Raw genomic sequence first — 26,302 nt, forward strand, 5'->3', positions numbered from 1 at the left:
TTCGGGGTTTTAAATGTTACCTTGCACTAAAACACAGAGACAAGCCTTGTCTGTTTAAGATGCTATACAGACACATGCTTCTAAGAGAAGAAATATGTAGTGTAACCACAAATGCAAGCTAAAAGCTGAAATTTGAGTGTTGTGGTTTAACCTACATAAGCTCTGTTAAAGCTGAGATACACCACAGTAAGCCAGAAAATACAAAGAAAGGGTTGGCATTCCATTCCTATGCGCTTGCCATGAAAGCCTGTGCTTTAAAGAACATGTCCATTCTCACCTCCACAGCAAATTGTTAGCAGTTTAGTGCGGTGGTTGGGTTTTCTCAGTAATTGCTGTTTATGTAATGGCAAATGTGAATTCTAAAGAACTTACTTGATCCCTTATAAAAATTTGCAGCTACAAATCAGCTGCTACATATTGTACAATTGAGATTGTAAATATGATATCAAAAGACAGGGCTTCTGCTAAAATACTGACCTACTTGGCTTATGTACAAATCAAATGCTTTATTTTTCCTCCTCTTCCTTTTTTTTTTTTTTTTCGTGAATAAGGAAAGTTTACCATGGACTGTAAAAAACATTTATTTTATGAGAACTGTTTCTTTGTTCTGCCCAATGAAGTGTTAATTTGTATTTCAACATACATGTATTGGTTTCAAAATTTCATTTTTTTGTGTTTTTTTTTTTTGTCTTTTCAGAATTTGAAGTTCTGGTGGTAGATCATGGGGAACCATGTAGGAAAACGAGAACACAGTGCTGACAAGTTAACCAAGGTAAGAGCAGAAAATTAGAGGTGAGACCATTTCAGAAATTTGTGTTATAAAATAATTATATATATTTACTACCTTAATGTGTTTACCAGATCACTTTCACCGTTGCTATTTTTGTCATTTTAAAATGAAAACAATTTTTTTTTAAGAGGGCCCTATGATATGTAGACAGACTAGGATTTTGCTGTGTTGGATGAAGTTTTCATGTGTCAGATGCATAACTGATAAAATGCTTCTCAGTCATGTTTGAAATGAATGAAATGAGCCGTAGAAGCAGGAAATTGCAGGCATTTTTAAAGAGCCAATGAGCTGACTAACGTTTTACTTATTGACAGCTTTCCATTTTGGCAGCCGTTGGCTTTATCGTTAAGAAAGGAACTGTATGGAAACAAGTAAAATAAGAGGATTCCAAAGGCAACGATTGTCAGTCTCAGTAGATATAACTTTAAAAATCTCCTCAGTAGAAAGATGAGAACCATAAAAGTGTTCACAAAAAGCTAGTATATACTTTCTAGGCCTCTGTTGACATTTTTTATTTCACACATTATGTGGTATTATGTTTGCCTTGTGATAATATCTTGTTTATTTGTGTGTCTGCATTGTACAGGAAGAGTGTATTCACACGTATCTTAAAATAAAACATATGTTAAAAAGTTGTTTCTTCTTACTAGCTTTTGTTAACTTCCCTCTACCCATCCCCACCCAAAAATAACAGTTCACAGTCCGATCCCACAATGTATAAAGTTATTGCCCTTTGCATCAGACAGATGATGTAAACAGAGAGTTCTGTGCTCTGTCTGGAGGAATGTAGGTGTTTTGCACTGCTGTGGCACAGATAAGCAGCTATTCCTAAAAGGTGTATGCAGACTAGAATTCATATAGTTACTAGTTCTTTGATTTCTTTAGAAGAACATGAGCGCATTGGAACAGTGAGAAAAGAGCAGGAAGAGAGAACTGGAAACATGATTTTGTTTTGTATTTATGCAATGTTTTATAATTTTTTTTCAGTTTCAGTGCAAACAATAGCATGAGTCCCAAGCTGTGTTTGGCACCTTAAGATTTTTGATTACATTTCTAGAAAATTACCTCATGCAGATCCAGCAAAGTCATGTGTACCTAACAGATGTATTTAGCAAAATATTTTGACTCTTTCTGACCAAGTGTGGGAGATCCTGCAGGTGTGATATGACAGGTACGCAGAGCTTAATCAGCTGTTCTTCACCATGTGGCCAGTGCTTGGGTTTTCTTTGGGCTCAAAATCTGTTTAGAAAAACACTTTATAACTTATCTTCCACTTTGGGATCATGTGTCTTACACACCTGGGTGGCAGGTCAGTATGTTGTGTCTGGCACATGGGGCCTCAAAAAGGAAAAGATTCTTCAAACTCTAGCAGCCTATGCCATAGGCACAAGTTCTTCAGGGGTGAGCAAGAGTCAGGTGTCCATGAGTCTTGCACTGAGTATATAAGGCAGGTCTATATGGACAGTTGAGCTCTTTTGAATTCCTTTTTCCTAGTCAGTCCATAAAGAACAGTGAATTCTGCAATGAAAATAACATTCATTGATGTAAAATATTTCAAAGGGGAAACTTACTTCTGTAGCAATATCTTCTGTCCCTCACTCATCCTTTCAGAGTGTAAAAATAAAGCAAAACCCCAAACTTTAAAACAGCCAATGCTTGATCAAGATCTCCCTTTACTCACAAAAGACAGCAGTAATGTCACAAGAAATGATAAGGCCACAGATCTAAAATCAGGAAAGATATGGGTAAGGTGCTCCTGTGTATTCCACGTAACCAGTCAATCTTGATTCAGTTCTTGTAGGCAATAGTAAAGTTCTTACAGACAGCTGTAACCATATGTACCATACTTGTTTTTTTTCTTTTCAAGCTGAAGTTGCTCTTCTGTCTTTGTTCAATATAGCTGTAAATTAGAACTGTTTTCCCACCAGTCTTGTTGTGCTGCAGGCTTGCAGAGACTGCTGTGAAAATGGCGAATGACCTCTCATTGCTTTTAGCAGTAGAACTGCAATGCAGAAGACTATCAGCGCATTCTAAAATTCATTACTTGTAACTTCAGGCTGTTTGTAATGTTTCAGTTCCCCAAAATATAGTATCAAAGGAGATGATCATCTTAGGCAGCTTGTTTTTGAACCCCTGACAGTCAGATTTGCTGCACAGACACCGTGCTGGCTCCTGAGCAGATAGTCCAGTTCTCCAGGTGGCTATATCATGAATAATGACATGTTAGTGAAGATGCTGTAACCAAAATGTAATTCTTGGTTGTACATTAAATGTCCTGTAGTACAGCAATTACTGTGTTTTTTTTTCATCTGTTCTTTTTCTTTTATTTTCTTTTCTTTCCGAATTGACATCTATCTTTGTTTTACTTTCAGTAAATTCGGATATTTGACAGCAAAATTAGAAATAGCCAGAAACCAATTATTTCATCAAATTTCTGTTACAAGACCAAGATACTTTCAAATTGGCAGATTTGCTAAAGGCAAGATGGCTTCCCATGACATGATGCTTCTTTCAAAATGTTATTCTCTTTATTTATAAAAATGCCAGGCTATCATGATGCTTTCATGAATAATAATGAGAAATGTGAAATTAATTGAATGCTTTGAAAAATGGTCTATCTGATTTAGATAATGAGAAAAATATTTACAAAGCCCTCACCTTTTTGTACTATTCAACGAACACAGCAATTTCTCCCATTTCTCTTTTACTTTATTTAAGACTACTGAGTCTACTGAGTCCTGTAGTAAATGTTCAAATATTAATTTTGTTTAACTTTGTTCTTGGTGGTAATGCTTGGGTTTAAACTTACATAAGTGTATCTGGGAACAACAGAAAAGAAAATAATGTCCTGTTCTTCATGTCTCAAATTCTGTTACGTTCTCCAAGAACTAAATGTAGAATTAAAATAGCAGGTGACCAAAGTTTTATTGATCTTTGTTCTGAGTTGTAGTTGATCCGTGTTAATTTGTCACATCTGTTCATCATATATATGAATCCCTAAATCTCTGAACCTTCTTGGTACCTGTCAAAACTGGCCCTTACCTTCTGTGTTGATTGTTCAGGCCTGTGGGGTTGGGAATAAGTTTTTCAGTCATTGTCTCACCTATTCTACAACTACCGAATTCAGCAAGACCACAGAGCCTCGTTTCCCTGTGTCTCAGATCGTGTTGTACTGTGGGGTGCTGGAAAACAAGCTTGTGACTTGTATAAAAGAAAAACAAAACAAAACAAAACAAAAAAAAAAAACAAACAAAACAAAAAAAAACACTGCCCTGCCATGTAAAGAGGTTGCTCAAGAAGCATAAGTAGGCCTGAAACACATTTGATCATTTGCCTGTTTCATGTCCTTGATGTACTTGGGGTATGCTGTCAATAAACACCAAGGAACCAAAACCAATTGCTACCTCTGATATTTAACTCTGAAGAACTTTGAGAACTGTAAATTTGCCACAGTATATAGCTTTTTCACAGGCAGAAATTCAAAACAGATGTAGTGATGATAAAGCACTCAATCTACAGTTTAATGTTTTGCTTGAACTACAAAGGCATCTGTTAATATTGACCAAGTCTTTGTGTAGGAAATTTATGAAAAATCTTGCCTTGGATTACCATTTTACCATCTCAAAGAATTCTGTAATGTGTTTTGCAGTGGTTCATTTGATAATAGCAATAAACAAACTGGTTCTCTTTGTTTAAGGTGAACTCAACAAAATTAGTTCAAGCAAAATTACTCTGGTAAGCATGCATCAATAAGTCAGATGGTTTCTACACTGATTTTGAAGAGATTCTGTTTTTTCTTCTGCTTGTACAGCTAATATTCAGAGATCTCGCATCCTGTGCAGCCTTACTCCTGATAACAATGACAGAAAGTTTTCTAGCTCTAGATGAGAGAAGGGTGAAATTCCAAAACTGGCTGGCTCAGTATAGTACTTGTATAGTTCACCTCGTAGACACTGAGCAATCTGCAAGCAGAAGGGCTTCATACTGATCTCTTTTGATGCCCTACCTCAGACTGTTGAGACTGCTTGTCTCTAAACCATATGCATGTTTGTTGTTCTTTTTCTTTTACACCAGGTGCTTCCTCTTAGTATGCATGGTAAAGTACCAAGAAAGGGGGGGGGGGGGGGGGGGGCGAGAAACACAACAGGTGAAGTAATTTGATTAGTTGTATTAATTGCACTGAAGTATTATTTTTGTAAGATAAAGATTTATTACTCAATATGTCAAGTTTAAGAGATACTTGATACACAGATTACGTAGGTTATAAGGTCTGGGATATGCTTTTTTTAAAAAATATATGCATGGTATCGTAATTTAATATGTTTAAATACAATATTCTTGTTACATGCGTAGAAAGAGTGAAGCTCTCACTTTTTCCCATAGCAAAGTTGTATAGCGCTATTTTTATTTTCCTTTAAAGTTTTTGTTTTTGTTTTCTGAGCGTAAAACTGCTGTAAAACAAAGAGTCCAGGGGCTCAAATGATGTATACTTCTTTATAATCTGATATACTGATTAAAATACTCCCTCTCAAGCTCAATACTACATCTCGATAGCTTTCTGAAGGCAGGGGGAAAATAGAGAAATAAAAACTTTATAATATTGAGAGAACTAAAGTTCTCTGTGAGATGAACACTTTCACCAGCCAGTTTTACAGGTTACACATAGAAATTCTCTTGAACTGCTACCGTCTGGTCAAGCTGGTGTCTGGTACAAGGGAAGGCAGCTTTCGAAAGAGGCAATCCCATTCCAGGGAGCGAAGGGCAGTTCTGTGAAGTTAAGCAAAACCAGTTCAATTTGATAGGCATCTGTTTTCTTCAAATTCTGCCATTGACCTAGATTTGGCCTTGAGCAAATCCCTTTGTGCTGGCTGTATTCTCCTCTTTCATTTCTTATCCTTCCTACTGTCTAACTAGATTGCTTGCTGGGACAGATGCAGTGTCATTCTGTATTAATAGGAGGACTTTGAGACTTGAGTGAAGCCTTCAGGCACTAATGTGCTTCAGACAGTGAGATGATATCATAGCGATACAGAAAGGACAGTGCTGTTTGAAGCCTCTGAGAATGCCAAGTATGCGGTAACTATGACATCTTTCATCAAAAATTAACCTTAAGACCATCATTCAGCATTGTACTGAAGCCTGTTCAATGTTTAAGTAGGCAAGTAGCTTTACTGTAGAAGGACCGATTTATGTGTCCAAATTTAAGTCATGCATTTAAATACTTGGCTGTTCATTAAACTTTTCAGGTACTGGGTTGAATAAGGTCTCTTAATGTTGCAATCATTGTTTTAGTCTAAAATATCCTAAGCTTATCATAAGTACGTGTGGAAGAAAAACCGTCAGTGGTGTAGAAGTCATGCTTTTATGCTTCTCTGTTCCCCTTTTTCCTGTGTATCTGAATGCCTCTGAAGGTAGCAAGGCTTATGAACAGAGCGACTGGCAGAAGAGTTACAGGTGGGAGGCAAGACTGAGAAGGGTGAGCAGCAAGTTCTGGTCAGTACCGTGGCACCTGAGTATTTAAGGATTTGCCTGAATTGTGTAATACTGGAAATTTTTCATTAGACCTTTTTAATGAAAAAGTGAGTAAATACATAGGTAAATGTTACGTGCAGTATGTTGCAAGAATGTTTTTCTGTTGTGCATGAGTGCTAAGTACAAATGTTTCTTGATTTAGGTCTAGAGCTGGTTGAGCTTGCATGGGTGTAAAAGGAAGAGGTGCAGTCACTGCGGTTTTGGCTGGGGAGGAGGAAGGGTCTTAGGCTTTCTTCTCCCACCCTCAGCCTGCAGAACTGACTAGCAGAAGAGGGAAGTGTGCTCTGTGCTTTTTGAGGTCTTGTGCATCAGATGCCATGCTGCTGTGGTATAGCTTCCTATAGTTCCCTTCATGTGTGCTGCTTGTTAGCTCTTATACAGAGCTAGATGAATGTCTTGTCAAATGAGTTTAATGATAGCTCCACTTAAATTAGCAAGGAATTGGAAGGAAAAGGGTGTAATACACTGCCCGCTCTTTGTGAACTCCCTGTGAACTGGGCTGCTTGCTGAACAGGCTTCTCTTAAGGTCAGCCCTTACTGCAGCCCAAGAACATGGTGTTCAACACTCTAGCGACTTCATGCCAGAAAAATGAAGGTAAATATGTTATTTTTAGTCTGGAGGAAGCAATAAGCGATACAGAGATCCTGAAAGGGAGTGATATCTTCCTTCTTTCTCACAGAACCTCTTTGTGCTTCTACTGTTATGGCGGTTTGTAGATCAGCATGCTATCGTGTGGCAACATGCTTTATCAGCTGCTCTGAAACTGGATGAGATAGGTCAAATAACAAACTAGGAATTCCATTAGTTATATTTGAAAATTTTATTTAAAAAATAATCTTATGCAATATTACCTTAGAACATAGTTAAGCCTGTAAAATCAACTCAAGTGAAGTGCTTTCTCCCTATTAGAGGAGAGCTTTCTGAGCTTTGCCTATGGGGCCAAGTCCCAGCAGAATCTCCAAAATCTAGGACAAGAACTGGTGAATCTTTCTCGTGAAACTTGTCAAAGTACTAAGCCCTGGTAAAAGTGTTTTCTGTAGTTTGTCCTCATCTTCTTCCCCTAATGCTGCCTCAGATGCTTCTGGGCACCAGCTGGGAGCATTGCATACTGGGGCAATGCTTTATTTGACTTCTACATTTCACACTTACTTACATTTCTGATAATGTAATTGACTGTGAAACTGGGTCAATGAAACTTGTTGGTAGGCATGGTTTTACACCATGCAACAGTACAAAGACAAAACCTAAGCTAAAGCCTGATGCTAAGCATCCTGCCACAAGAAAAGAGGAATTCCACATAGCTAAGGTGAGGGGAATATTGTTTTAATTTGTAAATTCAGCAAACATGAAATGGATATCAGAAGGAAAAAGATGAGGGACTTCCTTACAAAGTGTCACTTTAACAATAACTTCTCTTTTTAATTCAGAAGCTGAAGATGAATAATAAACAGCACTTTCTAAAGTAATTTCAGGGTTTTGTACACCAAGTAAATTTAACTTACCTGCAGCTGCAGTTCAAAAAGTATTTTTCCACCTTGAGCTAAGATGTCATGGGATATTTTTCCTTTCTACTTATCTTTTGCATGCCCTCAGCTTTTATGCCGGAAATACTTTTGCTAGAGGAAAAAAATTGCTGGAGGAAGAAAGTCTTTTTCAAAAGGAAATTGAAAACCTTTTAAGCAGAGTAATATGACTTTGTTCTTGATTGTTGAGATAAGGCTTATTCGAAAAACAATCTGATCTTTCAGTGCAGCATCCCGTGGATGTGGCCATTACAATATGAGAATTTGCATAGAGCTGAGCCACAAGATAAATACCATTTGCGTTGGATAATTACGGGGACTTCTGAGCATCTCTTATAATCAGGAAGAGACAATGATGGAAACTTTGTGGGTGGTTTTTGTCTTCCCCCCCCCCCCCCCCACAATACCACAGGATGACGTTCAGGTTGTATACCTGGACTTAGCTTTAACTGAAACATGACAGTTGTGACAGTGCTGAATTTAGGGAGGCATGGGGGGGCACTCAGCTTGCTTGAGACTTCCATACAGCTCAAGAGATGCAGACAAGAACCCAATGCCAGAAATTTGTAGCAAGTCTATCATCAATGAGATCTATCTTTAAACAAGTCACTAATGATCAAAACAACAAAAAAGTCACCAGTTTTGGGCCCTCAGTTAGTCCCATTCTGTGTAAGAGCTTCAGGACTAGATTCACTGTCTGGTGGTGCTGAGGTTTTCAGATGACTCATGGAAATCCCAATATGCTGGAAACGTTTTGGTTAGAAGGTACTGGCTGAGACTGTTAAGTTGAAATCTGAGTGATTTATGGTTTTGTGGTCATAACTGACTTACTAAATGTCTAGCACGTTTTCCTAGTCTTTCACACTCCCTCCCTTCCTTCCTCCCTTTACCTTCTCTGTCCCCCTACTCCTTGCACGCAGGTTTTTTCGGCACACTATATTCTGCTAGTATTTCCATCTCTAATGCAGTCTAAATTCAGTGCCATGTTTTGATGTTCTGAGGCATTAGAAACAGCATTTAATGATTAACAGTGCAGTCGCATGCTTGGAAACAGTGACGAGACAGCCAGCTGACAGGCAGTCTTATCAGGGAGGTGGGAATACTGTAGAAGAGAGAAAATTTTCACTTCTCTAACAACACACATCTACTTGAAAAATAGTTCTCTTCCAGACAGATCTCTCTCTTCATGTTGATAGAAGATGTTCAGCAACTATCCCTATTACCGCCCCTTGCTTCAAGCAATCCGGTAGTGCCATTGCCATTGTTTGAAAGAGTTGAAAATCAAAGCTTTTTTTTTTTTTTTTTTTTTTTTTTTTAAGAACCAACCATCATCATTTATATATCTTTGTTTGTTTTTTACATTTGTACCTGTTAAAGAATTTGTCTTCTGCAGAAAACAGAAGAATGCCTATTGAATTTTTTGGGGGGAAGCATGGCTTCAATTGTGAGGAGGAACCATGTGCAAAAACTTTAAATCCCTCTTTAATTACTTACATGCATGTGTATATGTGTGCATTTATATATACACATGTATAAAAAAAAATCAAGTGTTTATTGAACTACCTATAAAAATGTGAGTGTATACTCAAATATATGTACTTTGCTTATACCCCTGACTGGCTGCACATGTGTTCACTACATGAGTTTGAAGAAGTGAGGCCAGCAGCCTTCCTCCTCAGGGCAGCTTGCTGTCCATTCTGATCATCCCCATTAACTACAGGCTAAATCTCTTAATGTCAAGCCAGAGCTTTCTACTGTAGAAGAAATTTGCCTTATGGTGCACAGTGAGAAAGCCTTGAATAATTGCTTTCTTTTTCCATTTTTTTTTTTGAATTTTTTTTTTTGTAATCTGGTGTCTGAAATCCCATTTGTTTTTACAAGACTTGACAGATGCAGGTTGGTGAATGTGGGACTCTGAATCAGCATCTCATATTAGTGACTGTAACAAATGAGGAATGCTTATATCTCATAAAATATATATTAAAGACAGTTCAATACTTGCCAATGCCATCTGTTTGTTAAATATTTAACAATATATATTAACATCTTAAGTATGTAGTAATAGAATATATAAAAATCTCCTGGTGTTCTGTGGAAAGCTTCAGAGCTCACAGTAGGTGAGACCCACTGCATAAAGTAACAGTTGTTCTGTCTCAGGTCCCCTGCTACATAGAAAACTCAGTATGTTTAGGAGGATTGATGTTATTTCTGGAGCTCAGTCACATGAGATGGGATTCTAGGTCAAAAGCTGTACATAATGAAGACTAAAATTTAGTGTTTTTTGTTGTTGTTTTTGTTTCTGCTGAAAGAAATAACTTGTGTTATGCTGTGGGATATTTGCTGGTGGAAAGAGGCTTTCTCCTGTGATACGGTGCTAACCTGCAGTTTTTTTCAGAAGCAAATCTGTGTTCACAGAAAACTTATGTTAATATGTTTTAGTTGAGAGCAATCTGAACCACAGTAATCCATTATGTTCAGATGTGACAAATTAAGTTACAGTGATTTGTAGGTGCTGAGAATGTGGACTTGCAACATCTAGCTTTGGGTTTCTTGCAGGTTCATTTACCTGATAAATTACTTGCAGTGTTGATTTTCCCCCCCCCCCCAATATTTCAGGAAAATGTAATTCTTAATAGTTGCTGCTGCTGTATATAAGGGACCATAGGCCCTCTGAATGTGGAGCCCACGAGGGAGAGGCTCCACCAGGAGCAGGAGTTGGCCTCAATCCCACCTCATGAGCCACGGGTCTCAGCAGGAGGCAAGTTGTTCTGGTTTTGCTCTGATCATCTTGCTTTAACCAATTAGGCTACAAGCAGTGGGCTGGTGGAGCAGGTGCAGAGCTGCTTTCCTCCATGCAGAGAGCCAGATGGCCAGCTAATTGTCCCTGTCCGTGACTAAGTCTTGGCCAAGTCTCCTGTGCAGAGCTCAATTAGGCTGATGCACTGCCAAGGTGGGTCTTGGGGCTTTAAGAAAAAGAGGACTTCAGGGACGGCTTTGGGCAGCTGGAGTTTTCTTGGTTGGTCTTCAGTGGAGTTAATTTCAAACCTTGAAATGGTTCCTATTTTTGTTTGGTTGGTTGGTTGTTTTTTATTGGTGGTGTTTTGTGTTGTTTGGGTTTCTTTCTCTTGAAAGCAAAAATGCCTGATGCCTAACAGGACTCAACACTTCTTGATCTGAGATAAGAGACATCTTGTTTTTTACAGGACTGTTAGCGCCAAGGTATGGTTGCAGCAGAGAAAAAAAATTCTAAGTAGCAGCCCATATTTTGAAACATTGATTCTCTGGGATTTTGCAATGAGAACTTGTGCCTTTTGTGTTACCTCTTACAGCAGAAAAGTTGCAGGGGGAGCTCTATGGGGGGCAGTGTTTGGGTTGGCTAGACTTTCTAGAATCCTTTTGGGGGAATCTTTAAAAAACCCTAAGACTTTTATTCATAGTACAAAACGGGAAGATATGATGGACATTTTGTAATGGGTTGTAAACTTGCTAAAAGAAATGTAAATGAATTGTGTTTTATTATCCATATGCATATACTTAATGTAATAACTGCGGCTCTAATTTGTGTAACTTCTTCATTTACTTGTTTGTAAAATGCTATGTGTAACTACATCAGTTGTTTTTATGTCAAGACGTTTAACTTTTGTTAGAATAAACCATTGTGGGAGATAAAACTGTTGGGTGCCAGAGGAGAGCATTAGAAAAAGCAGAGTACTGATAATAGATCATTTTGCAATGGTAGGGAATTGAGTAAAAAGGATTTCTAGGCATTTCCAAGGGGCTGTCTGTTTGCTTTGATGCTGGAAAGGCTTTCTCTTGGTCCAAAAAGATTCTGAAGTCCTGTGTTGATATTTACTCAGGCAGTTTGAGTACACTGTCATTCAGTTCACAAGTAGCCTATAAATGGAAGGATCAAATATACAAGTTAATACAATACAGTTATTTAGGTTTTTATATTTAGAGTTGATGTATTCTTGTCTGTTTTATTATTATTATTATTTTTATTTTTTTTACATGCTCCACCTGTTTTCTATCTTCTTTTTCTTCAATGTTTTGTCTGTGGGTTTGCCCTACCAATTATACCTGGTGATTAAGTAGCCAGTAAATTATACTACCTCTAGGGATGAAGGTGAAGAGCTTTGTGTATTCACTGTTTTGCTTGTGTCTGAAGCTTGCACTGCACAGCAGATGAGCAATACCAGAAAAATCTCTCTGAGGTCTAACTTCAAAGAAGTTGTCTCTGCCCCTTTTTTAGGATGAAACACCAGAAAGAGAATGGCAATGAAAATACCTTTCTGGTCTTGCACGGTTAAATTCCCTGCCTCGAGAAGCAGCTGAACGTAGCTGGTGCGAGTTTGATGTACAGTGCCCTGTGTGGCTTCCTGGGTTCTGGCTCACTGGAAGAATTGAGGCATAAATTCCAGCCTTCACAACACATATGCAGCCATGTAAAATTCTATTTATATGCTGAGGGTTACTAAGTAACAGTTGCTGAGGGAAATGCAGTCTTTTAACTTCATGACGTCTGTGCGCTTAAAACTGCCAGCCAAGTAGTGCATTAACATAGATTTTGCACATTAATGTAATGTGATTTGCTGTGGGCTATGTGCAAGCAAAATCTTTGGGGGGAAAAAAACAGCAGCAGTGTTGTCTGAAGAGCAGGAGTCTCTCTGCATCTGGGTCTTATGAAGAAGAGGTGAAACCTAATTTTCCCCTTCTATCTCTTCCTCTACTTGACACATAATAAATATGGACCCTGAAATATATGTATTATATGCATATTTATATCTTTATCTACCTGTAGATAGAGATAAACAGGTGTAATCTATATGTTTTGCATTTACATCTTTCTTCAAGGGTAGGAGGGGTGAGTAGAAAACAAACTAAAAGCCCAATGTGACTCAGCTGTAGGCTGGGTGCTGGTAATACAAGGAGAAGTTTGCCCTGAGCTGCATCATCTCTAGTAACTGTATTTACCTCTAATTTTGCACAGACATTATCAGAGGATTTTTTTTTTTTTTCTAAGGAAGGCTACCTTGAAAAGGTCATCTGTCTAGGCTGAGATGGAGCTTATCTACTGAAGGAGATTCTACTGAAGTGAGCAATCTTTCCTTTAAACCAAACCAAACTTACAGCAGGGTCTTGAGCCAAAGATCTTCAAATATTGATGAAAACGAGCTGTTGAACTGTCATTAATTACTACAGTTTTTAACTTATTTCACTGTTATAAAGCCACTTTTTGTCCTTGTGTATGTGTACGTGAATTTTGCAGTGGGAAAGTAACATGGGCTCGTTATGCTGTATGATTTGCTGATTATAGACTGTGGAGAACTTCATTTCAGGGAGATTCTTGTATTAATTACACTGTTAGGTCAGTGTACACAGGAGGTGTGCAAAAGTAAGTATAGATAAGTAACTACTACCACAATCCTTTTATGAAAGCAGCATAAAATGTCTGTAAGTCATAGCAATTAGTTTTCGTAGATTTTTGTAACTTGTTTTAGCTGAATCTGAGCATGCTATTTGCTAATCACCTAATATTGCATCGCAGTTGGGGTGTGATAACAAGTTATTTACCTGGGGCAACTTTTGCTGCTCTCATGTGAATAGTACAATAACTTTTGAACCTTGCAAAATATACTTGATCTACTCAGTCACAGCTATTGATTTTTTTTCTTCTTGCTATGGATTATTTACTAAAACAAATAAATGAAAAGCCCACAAACAAACAAGTACCCTTACATCATCATCACGTTAAAAGCTGGGTACATTGATTTTTGTTCCCAGCATGATAATTCTCTTGACATTTTTTGACAGGGTATAATTCTTAAATACTGCCTGTATTTTTGCCTGTCTTTGAGACTGCATAGTATCTCAGCTTTTTTTGTAGTCTCTCGTACAGTCCACCCATTTTCGTTCTGAGGCCAGAAGCTTTTCCCTCTGGGGATAAATCAGTCCTGAGTTTTTCATTGCTCAGTCAGGCTGCTGTTTTTCTGCAACTCTGTGACCAGTTGTGACTGTTCAAGTGGTTTTAAACACATGCATTAGCCACAGCTTTTCCTTTGGGAGGCTGTTGTTTCTAGTGACAATATTGGCTCCAAGCAAAGTATCTTCAAAGTCTATAGAAGGAGCAAAGCAGAACAAAAAAAAAACATCTAAGCATAACTCTGAAGTACATATCTGTTCTTCTATCCCCCTATCTTTTCACTATATAGGGACTTCCAGGGGGCTTTTCTCTCAGATGACCAAGTTTAGGAGAACTGGGGTTAAGTCTCCGTGCTAAAAGTCCCTTTCTTTGCTGCATGCTTCAGGAGCTGTTCTTCAGTTCCAAACATCTGTAATACAATCATTTACAGTCATTTAACTTAAGTGGATGCAAAAAATAAACAAAGCCTTTTCTGCACAGCTATTTTCTGGCCACTTGGCCTGTAACGATGAATGGAGTTGTCCCAGTTTGGATGCAGGGCTTTGCATTTGTCTTTGTTGAACTTCATGAGATTCTTGCCAGCCCGTTTCTGTAGCCTGTCAAGATCCCTCTGGACAGCAACTCTACTTTTCCGTGTACTGAGCAGCTGGATAGTCTTTACTAAAGTCACTGCATGATACTGGCTGCAGTGCTGATCCCTGAGGGATGCAGCTGCTGGCTGACTGCCAGTTGGACTTGGTGCCCTTGATCACAGACATCTGAGTCTGGTGGTGCAACCAATTGTCTGCCTTTTGTATTCCACCTACCCAAAACTTATCTTTCCCTGTTGGCTGAGGACAGCAGCAGACTGTGGGAGTTGGTGTCAAAGGCTGTGCTAAAAGCAGGGCACATGCCACCAGTGGTTTTCCCCTCCTTCGCAGAAGCAGTCATTTCAGCACAGGAGACTCTCAGGTTGGTCAGACACTGGGTGCTTGTGGCATATCCAAGCAGTCTGTTCCCACCCACCTTCTTCACCCATGGAAACAGCTACCCTTAAAGCTGTTTGGTCATCTGAAAAAAGATAAGAAGAGTTAAGCATTTGAGATACTATTTATTAAATATGGCTCTCACTTTACCAATGCATTGCTGCCCTTTCACTGTAGATGCAGGTGTTTATATTGAGAACAGAATGTACCCTAACAGTCTCTTATCCAAAGAGCGGTACTTGATTGGGGTATACGTGGTAAAACAAAACAAAATAGTGGAGATGAGTTGCTACTCTCATGTATAGTCCTCTTTCTTTCAAGACAAATGCATGTAAAGGGAGAGAAGAGGCATAAAGCATATGTTCTAGCTGGGTGATGATCCTTGCTTGCTTGAAATCTTCCTGCTAGAAAGATGGGCACTGGTTAAAACTTCACAAAAGATCTGAAAATTAGGCACTGAAGGAAAAAAAAAAAAAAAAAGGTGGAAGTTGAGGGGAAGAAGAATAATGTCTGCCTGAAGAGTGAGTAGAGATGCTGCAAAAGTAATACTTATGTAAAGCACAACAAACAAGATGGGAAACTTGCTTTTTTAACATGCAGCTCTTGAATTTCAGCATGGCATAGGTATGTCTGTTCTCCCATCTCCCGTCACCGTGATACTTTTGTTCTCCTGAAGGTACAGAGAGTTTTTATTGGAACCTCATTAGTGAATCAGCTTCTGATAAACTGGATCATCTTTTTAAATGCTAGTTTCTGTTTGCTTTTTGTCTCACTAAGTGAAAAAGTGGCTGCTCATAGGTGTGGCCATATTACTGGTATTACCATTTCTCCAGTCTATACGTGAACAAGAGCCTTTTATTGTCATCACGTCTGGGATTTCTTTACACTGGTAGTACAGAAGGTGGACTTTTATTTTTACAGTCAATTGGAAATTTCTGTTGCCTAGTCTTTCACAGGTTTGGTGTCTTGTTTGACTTTACATTTGGAAAATTGAAGTTACAACTGTTTTTTTTTTTTTTAAAAAAAAAAAAAAAACACTGCCCCTGTTGAGTTGTTTACTTAAAAAAAAAAAAAAAAGACATTTAAAAAACAAACCCAAACCAAAATTAAAACAAATATGCTTATGAAGAATAGGGTTGTGCATAGTACAGATGGTGTATTTCTTGTTTGGTGATTAGATTATCTGTTCACACTTTTCAAAAGATATGAAAACAGCCTTATGAAACATTTATATTATGGAACATGTATCTTACCATATTGGACATCTGAAGACACTTGAAAAATGCTTTTTGATCTTAGGGTGTTTTGGGTGTGCTTAAATGGAAGCAATTACATATGAAGGCAAACCTCCCTGATTTCCACATGAGTAATAGTGTGTATTTGCTGATGAATCAGGTGTCACCTGGGACTGAAGAAGCACTAAGTGAGAGACTTGGGTGAGTCACTTCCTCAGGCTCTCAAGGTTTGTCTTACCACTGTCTCATTGTGGTACATAGAAATAAGTTGACTCAAGGTGACTGTTTCTGAGAGCTAGAAATGTATTGAACTCTTGATCTACAGGAAAAAAAATGCAACATTTTACCTGTACTCATTTCATAACAAATCACAAAGTCATGGTAGAAACTAGCCACCTAACTTTACTGAAGTTTGGATAAAGACAAATAAGATTGCATATGTGAGTAATTCACATTTGCATGTGACAGTCTGGGCTACATTAGGGTGTAGGTGGGCCACAGAGGAGGGCCCCAGTTTCTGAAGGTGATGGTGGAACTTCTACAACAAATCGCTTCATGGCCTGGTAGCCAGAACTCACAGAGTTCAAGCTCTGGCTGATACCCTATATGATGTCTGGAAGCCGCAGTGAGATCAGGTCCTCTGATCGGGTTTAAAATATGAAGTCATTAAAGTGTATTTATCTCACAACTGCATAAGCATTCCTGTAGTCTTGCTGCTGAAAGAAAATGCATCCTAATGTCTTGTAGCTTGCTTCATGCTTTAAGGAACCCCCATATAACAACTGTGCAGCAAGTATTGAAATTGGCCTGTGCCATTCATTAACCTTTGCTCTTCTGTTTTAATTTTCTTGCTGTTGCTATGCCAGGGTCAGTGTGATTTGAATGCCAGTTTAAACGTTTACACACTGATTGAACAGTTGCCTGAAAATAAACAATTAAAATGTCATCTCTCCAGGCACCTTTGGCTATACAATCATTTCTGTTTTTTTCCAAAGTACGTTTTGCCTCTAGGACCTTGTTATTCAATTCCGAGATGTGAAAGTTCAGTTACTGGACATGCAGTTTAGTTTTTCAGCTTGTTAGCTTTGTACACATGTTACAATGACCCATTTGTCTTCCAGTCATATTGGTGCAATTGTAAGTCTGCACAGTATTTCTTGTGAGAGTGCCTCTGTGTCAGTTTAAAGCATGGAGGAAAGCATTGTTCACTCATTTTGCTTTTAGAAAATAAAATCACAGAATTGCAAGCAAAGTCAGGGGCAAAGGTAACTGTTTTTATATGAATCATTGACATAATGCCATTTACACAGTGGTGGTTGACAAATTTTGCTGTGACCTTTGTGAGAAAAATATGTAGGCTTTAACGGTGAGTTCAGTAGAGCCTCTTGTGTAAAGTTCCAGGAGTTACAATTCTCACTGCTGGCTGCATCACGAGATTGCCTGTTTCTGAAGAAACCATCAAAGAAGAAAATACCAACCTCTGTGTAATGTCAGATTTTCTACCTCCTGTGAGCTCTTGCCAAAAGAGAGATCTGTGTGGTCCTATTGGGCTCCTTGCTGAAGGCTTTGAGAGAACCTATGGGATGGCTGAAGAGCCAGCTCCCTAGCTTTCCTCTCTGAAGATAACAATAACGGACCATGATCTTGTACCTATGAACACTGGGAAAGGGAAACATTCATCTCAGTAAGGGTCTGCTCTTCTGTTCAAGCAAAATGGAATATTTCTCCTTGTGTTGGGGTCATCCTGGTAGCTCTTCCTCCTTGCTGGGGCGGATTGCTTTGGGTTATTTTTTCTGAGATTCTCCCAGGTTGTGTTGTAGTATTTTAGTGCTAATTAGGTGTATTGTTTTGTTATTTATTGTAATTTGCATGGCAGTCTTTCAGGTTCTGTTTAGACAGCTTCTGGAAAATGATTGACAGCTAGAATATTTCAGAAATCAGTTAAATCCTTCTTTAGAGCATGCGTTTTGTGCTTAAAAAAGTAACTAGGGAAGGTGGGGAAGGGATCATTGTTTTGCTGCTTTTAACATGCCTTAGGCAAAACTGTAAACTGATTGTAATCAGCTTTCTCAAATTGTTTTCTTTGTCATATTCAGAAAAGTAGGAGTGTAAACACTTCACTATACCTAGTTTTTTGGCTCTAGAATGGTTTTCCCTAAACATGAAAAATCTACGTATTTTTCTGCATTCTAGTAAGGCATTATATTTAAATGTCATTGACGACTATGGTTTAACAGTTGGCTAATACTAATAAGAGAGACTTGGCTAATAAGAGAGACTTGCAATGACCTGCTGAGAAATTTGGGCCCATGGTGGGACTGCAGGTGACCAGATCCTTCGGATAGTGTCGTGGCTTTCTGAAAAGGTAGTTAATGTCAAAATTTTTAGCATTTAATTTAAACTTTCTTCTGCTTCCTGCTAATTGCCTTGTATGACAGCAGATGTTTCTAAGAATTGATGGACCAAGTCTCTCTCTTAACATGATGTATTTTGTTTTAAAAAACAATTTAGTACTAGAGGATTGAATCTTGTTTTTTGGATTTCTTTGAGGGAGGGGGAAACCTATGCCACAAAAGAATAAAGGATGTTTTACAGGAACCATTACTGATGAAACACTTTTTTTTTTTTTTTTTTTCCCCCTCCATCTTTTTGTTGTTACTGTGCTTTTTTGTTTGATTGTTTTAACAGAGTTGTAGCTTTCCAGTTTAATGAGGAAGGAGAAGAGAACAGAGAAACCAGAAGGCCTGTACGAAACCATTTCCCTGCTCGAGTTGTTTGCCCTTGCCCGATCGCTATTCAGTGCTGATGATTTAAGCTCCAGTTCTGGAGGTCTTTCACAAAGCCATATACTCTCGAAGTGAATAGAGTGTGTGCCTGTTTGTATTAGTTTCCTTAAGTGGGAGTTGAAAGGCATCATAGCAGTATTTGTTACCATTACGCAGGCTATTTCGTACCTTTATCAGCTTCCTTCAACTACAAAGCCTTGCTGCCGTGCCAGCTCTATTTCACAGCTCTTATCTGAGAAAAGCAAAATAAAAAAAAAGTATTTACATTTGGAAAATCGTGCTTTGTTTGGTGAATATAATCCCATAAATCTTGACATTTGAAACTACTGTCTTTTAAGTGCTGTTTGTGCATTTATTTGCACTACTCTCAGGACCTGAGCTCATTCCAGGAGCACTGTGTAACAATACTCAGATTCTTTAAACATATCAAATTTAATATCGAGCTATTTACATCAAACAGCTTGTGCCATTCAGTTATTTAGCCCAACCTTTTGTGTTTTGTCTGGACAGGCGGGAATCTGTGAAGGCCTTGTGCTCAATGGCTTGTTCATGGCAGCTTTTCTCCTGGCCTGAGGGAGGACGCGTGGCTCTGCAGTTAAGGGGCTGCACCCCAACAGGGAGCTGAAACATCATTTTATCTAGGTTAAAACATCTTGCCAGTTGAAAAGACAAGACTTTATTTTTCTCAATGTCCTCTCCCTCATGATAAAAAATAAAAATTATAATTAAAAATAACCCAACATCTTGTAATAAGACTTAAGAACCTGGTCTAGTGGGAGGTGTCCCTGATCATTTTTTATTTTTTTTTTTAGGTAAACATATTCAGACTACTATATAAAATTTCTCTTAGCTTTGACCTAGAAATACATATGAAGACTAGAGACTGCCACGTGATCTAAAGCAGTGAAGACAGTCTTCCCTCAAAATTGCTATATTAGAAAATATCCCTTTTAATATTAACTGCTTAGTGTTATGAATAATTCTTTTAATTCTTGGCAAGCAAGAGTAAAGCCTACTTTTTAAATGCTGAAGATGTATTAGTACGTTTCAGGGAATTGAAGGAATATAATTTTGAATCTAAAATGCTTTTATGTAGCAGTTTGTGAGTCTTCTCTCCTCAGGAGCTAGGACTTGGGAAATGAAAATTAAATTAAATTCAAGAAGTTGAAAGCCCATTCTTGGTGTTTGGTGAAAATTGTTTCCAGGCATATTTTCTACTCATGATATTAAACTCAAAAGGCGTTTGGATTAGTCTAATGTATCACTGCAGGTAGAACATTGAAAAAGTTGTTTAAATATCTACCCTTTTTAGTGTTTTTTTTTTGTGTGTGTGTGTTTGTTTTTTATTTGTACCTTCTTAACACAGAGCAAGCACTAAAAAGATACTCATTATTCAGTAAAGCCCATCTTCAATTGCATATAGAAATTACTTGTAAGTGTATGTTGTCATCTTCATTTTGTACCCTGAAGGACAGCTATTTGTCTGCAATGAAATTAAGAATAAAATCCCCAAAGTGAAATTCTGGCCTTCCTGAAGACTGGTATGGTACTGGGGAACTGAGCAGAGATCAGCTGTTGTCAGGAGCTGTTTCTTTCTCTATGTGCCTAGCCGACACATTTATGCTTCAGCTCACAGCCTGCCTGAAATCTGCTTTGGTACATCGGGTCCATATGAAATATTTTCCTTTCAGGTAATGGGAGGAAGAAAAAAAAAAAAAAAAAAAAAAAAAAATTCAGCTACACATTTTCAGCCCCTTTGCTGCTTGGTGCAGAGGAGTACACAGGTGAAATCCTTGTGGTGCTGCTTTGAGGTGGCTTTGTAGCACTGCGGGATGTGGTGCGGTACCACTGCATCGTGCTTTGCTGCCACCTGCTTCACCTTGCTTCCTGTGGCTCAGAGGGGCAAATCAGCAGCTCTGGCTCAGCTAGTCTTGTCCATAGACCCCAATGGAGGGGTCAAGGCTGAGGATCTAAAAGAGTCTGGGCAGTGGCAAATGTTTTGCTTTTTATTCATTACCAACTGCCAAACTCAAACATATGATACAAGAAGTTCAGTGTACAAGGTTGAAAGGCAAACTTTGCCTGAAAAACAAGATATTCTTAATCCTCTGTCCCTGACTAGTGAATTTAGTTTTCTTTTTTTTTGTTTAATGTTCGTAGTTTGGGTTATTTTTCTCTGTTGTTCCTTGTTCTGTCACTAGTTGCTAGTTTTTGCATCTCTGTTGTTCCTTTAGCTTGGGTGTATTCAGACGCGTAGGTGACTTGTTTTCTTCTGGTATATCAGATAGCCCTATTCATTCATTTTAGATCTTATCAAAATGCTAGCATGTATTAGTGGTTTCACTAGCAGAAGGAAACAGGATTGCTTTTGTGTGCTTTTCTTTATTATTGCCCTTCAGAAGGACCTCACGTGGTGGTGGCACTGGAAAATTACCCATCCAGTGGGGTTCAATGCTGCCCTTGTTCAATGTATTTGGGAAAGAGATTGCAGGCTGCACCATCAACTTAGCATTTTGGACTTAAACCATGTCTTTTTAGGGGAAAAAGGAGTGAAATATTTGTACTTCCTCAACATGGGGGTTAAATGAATGTTCAAAGAAGAGTGAATTGGCTAACACTCAGTCCAGATGGGATAAAGGTGATGAGCAGATTGGGAAAGCGTGGGTATTGATGGCTATTGCTCTTCAGACTACTCTGGAAATCTTCTTGAGCACCTTGGGTGACAGAGATTAGCTATTTGCTTGAAGTTGAAGTGCCTGTTGTTTCTGCCTTGGCTGATCAAGTGCTGTTATGGCTCCTCTTTGGTCCATAAGGGCAGGACCTACACCCGTCCACGTTTTCCACTTCAGGAAAAGCGCCCGGGATCAGAGCGGGGAGCATCTGCGCTTTAATAGTGTTACGTTCAGGTCAAGTGCTCTGGAGGTTATCGAAACCCAGCATATTTCCAAGTGCACTTTTAGGTCCTTGTATTGATCTTGACACTTTGGTATTGTATGTGCCACTGCATCTTTTGTACAGCTGGGGGATTGTCACCCTGCTGGGGTGATTGGGGTGGGATCAGCGGAGGAAATAGCGATTCACTTCTCTGTCTGTGCTTGTCTGCAGCGGGTGTGAGTCACAGTCAGGCTTCCTGTGTATGGTTTCAGCCCTAGTGTTGCACAGAGTAAAAGACACGTGACAGGATTCTTGTTTCAAATTGAAAATATTGACCTGGAGCATGTTCTTCTGCCTTGTCTTAACTTGTTTTGTGATTTCTGTGCTGCTTTGGGAGCATTGCTGATACTGCCCATGTTTCAGGGTCGCTCACATTTTTCCTCACAGGATACATGTGAGGTTTTTTTGTTGTTTTGTTTTGTTTTCAGTTCACAGAATTGTTGTGAAAACCTTAATCTTTATAAGGGATTATTTTTGTTTTGGTTTGGTTCCCAAATGAACTCTGTCATTTTAGCACCTCTCTCCCAGATGCAATTAGCTTGTGCCGGTGGAGCGGGCACAGTAATGTAATCACTTATTTTGTTTTCTCTCTGTCGCATGCCTGAACCTCCATCCAAGCATCAGGGAATACCTTATGAACTAGAAAAGGCCATAACCCAATTGGTAAAAACTTGTCCCTGAACAGAAACAGTTTTAAAATATCTTTCATAAATGGAAGCAAACAGCAAAAGTGTGGAACTGGTAATGGGGAACGTAGCTATATTTTTTAGATTGAATTCGTTACTACTTATTGCAACCCTTAGTATCTTAGGGTTTTTAATAGACTTGATGCATTTCTTCGAAGACTTGGACAATGTGTTTGAGGCATATCAGTCCTTTTTCAAGTCTGCCTTGAGGGTTAGTGACGGGATCCTTTCATTTGAAACTTCTTTTGAAATTCGCTGTTTGGTGACAAGAGCAGCCCAAACACCACTGAAGCTGAGATTTCAGAGTGCCAAAAAGCTCTCCTTGGAGGACTCTTCCTCTCTATCTCTTCCCCCCACCTCTCTCTGTCACTTCTTCGTTCTATCACCTCATATCTTGAATAAGATTTTGACAAACACAGAGGAATGTTAGAATAGCTACTCCATATAGAGTTGTTGAATAGAGGATATTTTAAGTATTGCATTTCCAAAGCGGGATATAAAGAACCTGTAGAAATGAAAATTGTCCTGGGAGTATCAGGTCTACCAGAAACTGGAGATAATGGCTGATTATGTTGTGGTTTGAGGGAGTACTTTATTTGAAAATTATTGGGAAAATTATGAAACATTTTCATGTCTGGTGGGGAGTGAGGGAATATTGTCGAGAACTTGAAGCTGTGGAGCTAGCACGAACCCAACTTCAGTCTGGCATAACTGTGTCGTGTGTGGTGGGAGTAACCTTGCTCAAGGGGGGTAGGAATTAACCACCGTGGCACTATTAAGATTTAGCATTCAGGTTCTGTGTAACAAACATGATGCTTCCTAATATGTATGTGAGTTTCCGTGTTAATGGAAGATGTGATGAAGAATCTCCACAGTTAAGAGGAATTAATGGTGTACTTAAGGAAGTTGCTTGAATACATTTGTTAATCCAGGTGGAGGAGATCTCGCGCCGGGCAGCATGCCTTGAGTTCCTGCTGTCCACTGGGTTGTCCGCAGGGTCTGCTTGGTTGTGCTAAGCAGCACCTGTAATATTCCTCCCAATGAACAGGAGCTGAAAGCTTTGAGACTGATGGAGGTCTTTGAGAAGGAGGAAGTTTTCTGACTTGTTCTAATGAGACTTGTCTAATAGCACTATTGTTAGTGCCTAGTCTGGGAATGCACAACATGAGGTGAGAGTGGCAAAGAAAATTACTCATTAGGAGTGACTGAGGTAATTCTTGCCCATTTCAGCTGTATTTGTTATTTAGAGAAATATTCGTGCATTTCATACTTCCTGATATGTGCCTCTCTCCCATGTTAGTCACATTTTGAAGCAGCACATATCTATAATTTAAAGATTTACTTTTTTTTCTTCCCCAGGAACTCTGTGGAAGGTCAGTTAGCTCTGTTGAGAAGGGGTACAGTCACCTGAAGATCATACATCCATTATGTGATTATTAAATGAAAGGCATCTTTATGTAAAAGAAATTAGGTGAATATCACTGCAGAAGTGAAATCTCAGGGAAGGTTTGCTGAGTTCTTTAGCTGTGTCTGGAGTTGTATGATTTACTGCCATGGGTACAATTTGCATTATTAAGATTATAATTGCCTGCAGCGACTTATGCTTTTTCTATTCTTCCAAAATGAAGGCTTATTGCAAGTCAAATCTGTTTTTGTCTGCTAGAAATTTCTGTCTGTATTCTGAGGTGGTGTCTGTTGTTTACCTTAAATAATTCTGTAAATCTAGTGTAGAGGAGGAATCAAATGTTTTATCTTGCCCCGAGTTCTGCTGGGTCTTGGGGAGTTACGTGCAGGGAAGGTAACTTCTGTGGGCAGTAATGAAGGAAGGACAGACGGAAATGGGGAGAGGGTTATTCACAGTCTGTGGCGTTTTGCTGAAATTAGAGCTTCTGATGTCTGTGATACTGAAAAATAAAGGAAACTTAAGTATATTTTCCTTTCTGCCTTTGGGTTGGAGCTAAGCAGACTGAGCACATAAGAGAACAGAATTTCTTGTACAAGGCAGGGGTGGATATCAGAACAGACAACACAAAACTCTTCTTTGGATAGGATTTCACAGATTTCTTTAATTCTCTTGGATAAAACGCTAGTTCCACTTGAATGCTTATTTGGTTTCTGTTGAGAAGTTTTGATTTGTCTGTGTGTTATTCCTTTGCAAAATGAAGTCCTCAAGTAACAGTTTTATGGTGAAAGGAAAAGAAACGAGCCATTCCTAACTAGTATGCAAAATGGCAAGGGAGCTTAAAAAGTTGGCTTGAGTACTCAAGACTACAATTTTTTACTTCTGAAACTTAAGTTTTCTTGAGGAAATGAGCTGCTTTGGTAAGTGCAATATGCTTTGTTGTACTTTTTAACCTGGCCTGCTACTGTGTGTTTGCAGAGCACAGCTCATTGTAATTCAGTATTTCTTAATATTTCCAATTTGTTAAAGATCCTCTAAATAGGCACCAATAGCAGCAAAATACAAACCAGCCTTGCTTCTTGCACTAATGTGTGTATGTACATAGCCAGAACATGATTTTCATATCAGTATTAGTTGTGGCAAATATTTTGATTGCTACCAGTTATTTGTAGCATATAAAAATTTACATATAGAAAATTGTGAAATGTCTTTTACTATAGAGACTGTGGTGCTCACTTGAGACTTAATGGGATGCATCAAATGTGATGGAAGGCAGGTAAACCGAGTCTCAAGAAACTGGTGATCTGCCACAATGGGAAACTGGGCCAAAAGTGTTTTGTAGCAGATTATAACACAGGTTTAAGTTTTACTGAAGCTGAGTCAAGAACAGCTATTTTATGTACACATTCACATATGTGCAGTTACAGTATATATGCACATCTTATTTTGCAACTGCTTTGTAAAATGGTACAAGTATTTCTAGACTGTGACACCTTGCTGTGACCTGCTGTTAAAACATGTTAAGTGCTAGCTTTTTGTATGTTTGTTTGTTTGTTTTTATGGCATTTTGGACCAAGAGTGACCTGATTCCCAAGAGAATTGCAGCGCTCCACTGTGCTTTGGTCATGACTTTTGCAGTTTCTCTTCTGGTATCAGAGCACCTGCAGAGACAAGGGTGTCCTCCTCACTTCTCCAAAGTGCAGGTTGGAGGCCATGCTTCAGGAAGGTATCTAAGCACACAGAGTGCCTCTCTCATCTCAGGAAACCCTACTTGAATTCTGGTTTGAAGCAAATTTTTGTGGGAATGCTTTGGATAGAGAGGGGGAGTTTCTGTGAACTTTATTTAAATATATAGACCTAAATTTTATATAATCTATAGTACTGAGGAACTGACCCTATAAAATAAACTTATTTTGCCAGTTACTCCTGAAATTGCGGTGAGTGCTGAACCTGCAAGTCAGATCTAGATAGAATTACATCTACTATGAGAGGTACAAAGGGCCTTTATTTTACAACCCGCCACAAACACTTTATAACTGTAGGTAATGAATCCAACCTGAGGCACAGCTTGGGCAGTGTAAAGGAATATGTTTTCACTTTCTGTTTATTGGTTGAAAGGATTGAGATACTTGGGAACTTTCAGGACGCTGAAAGAAATAATTAAACAACCGGCTTATATCTTGCCTTTTAAAATCTGTTTTAGCATAGAAATTGTTTTTAGAGTATCTGGATCATTAATTGCTCCTTTGCAGTGAATTTTCTTGTATCAGGTTTGTTAGTAAAATATTAGCTATGCCAGTAACAACGTGTCATGTAAGTTTTTGGTGCAAATAATAAAGCAAAAGAAATCTTTTTAAAATTAGCTTTTTTTTTTTTTTTTTTTTTTTTTTTTTTTTTTTGTATAAGGAGCCATGCCAAAGAGATTTACATCCAGCCACGTACTGTCATGTTTCAGACTTACATTCTCAGGCAGCTTTCTTGTTGACATCTTGGAGCTGACATCTGTCAACGCTGACAACGTAGCT

General features: G+C 38.6%; 1 protein-coding gene across 2 annotated transcripts in view; it reads left to right on the plus strand.

The window, feature by feature from the left end:
- Nucleotides 1-706: 706 nt before the first annotated feature.
- The window catches only part of MBP (myelin basic protein), an 88,218-nt gene continuing 62,622 nt past the window's right edge, over nt 707-26,302 (plus strand). The window contains exon 1 of one of the 2 annotated variants that reach the window (XM_035318131.1): nt 707-772. In XM_035318131.1, the coding sequence (XP_035174022.1) occupies nt 722-772 (51 nt within the window). In that variant the 5' untranslated portion in view covers nt 707-721. The remainder of the gene's footprint in view (nt 773-26,302) is intronic. The other variant, XM_035318132.1, reaches the window with a different exon arrangement.

This window comes from Oxyura jamaicensis, chromosome 2 (assembly GCF_011077185.1).
Source record: "Oxyura jamaicensis isolate SHBP4307 breed ruddy duck chromosome 2, BPBGC_Ojam_1.0, whole genome shotgun sequence".
Taxonomy (NCBI): domain Eukaryota; kingdom Metazoa; phylum Chordata; class Aves; order Anseriformes; family Anatidae; genus Oxyura; species Oxyura jamaicensis.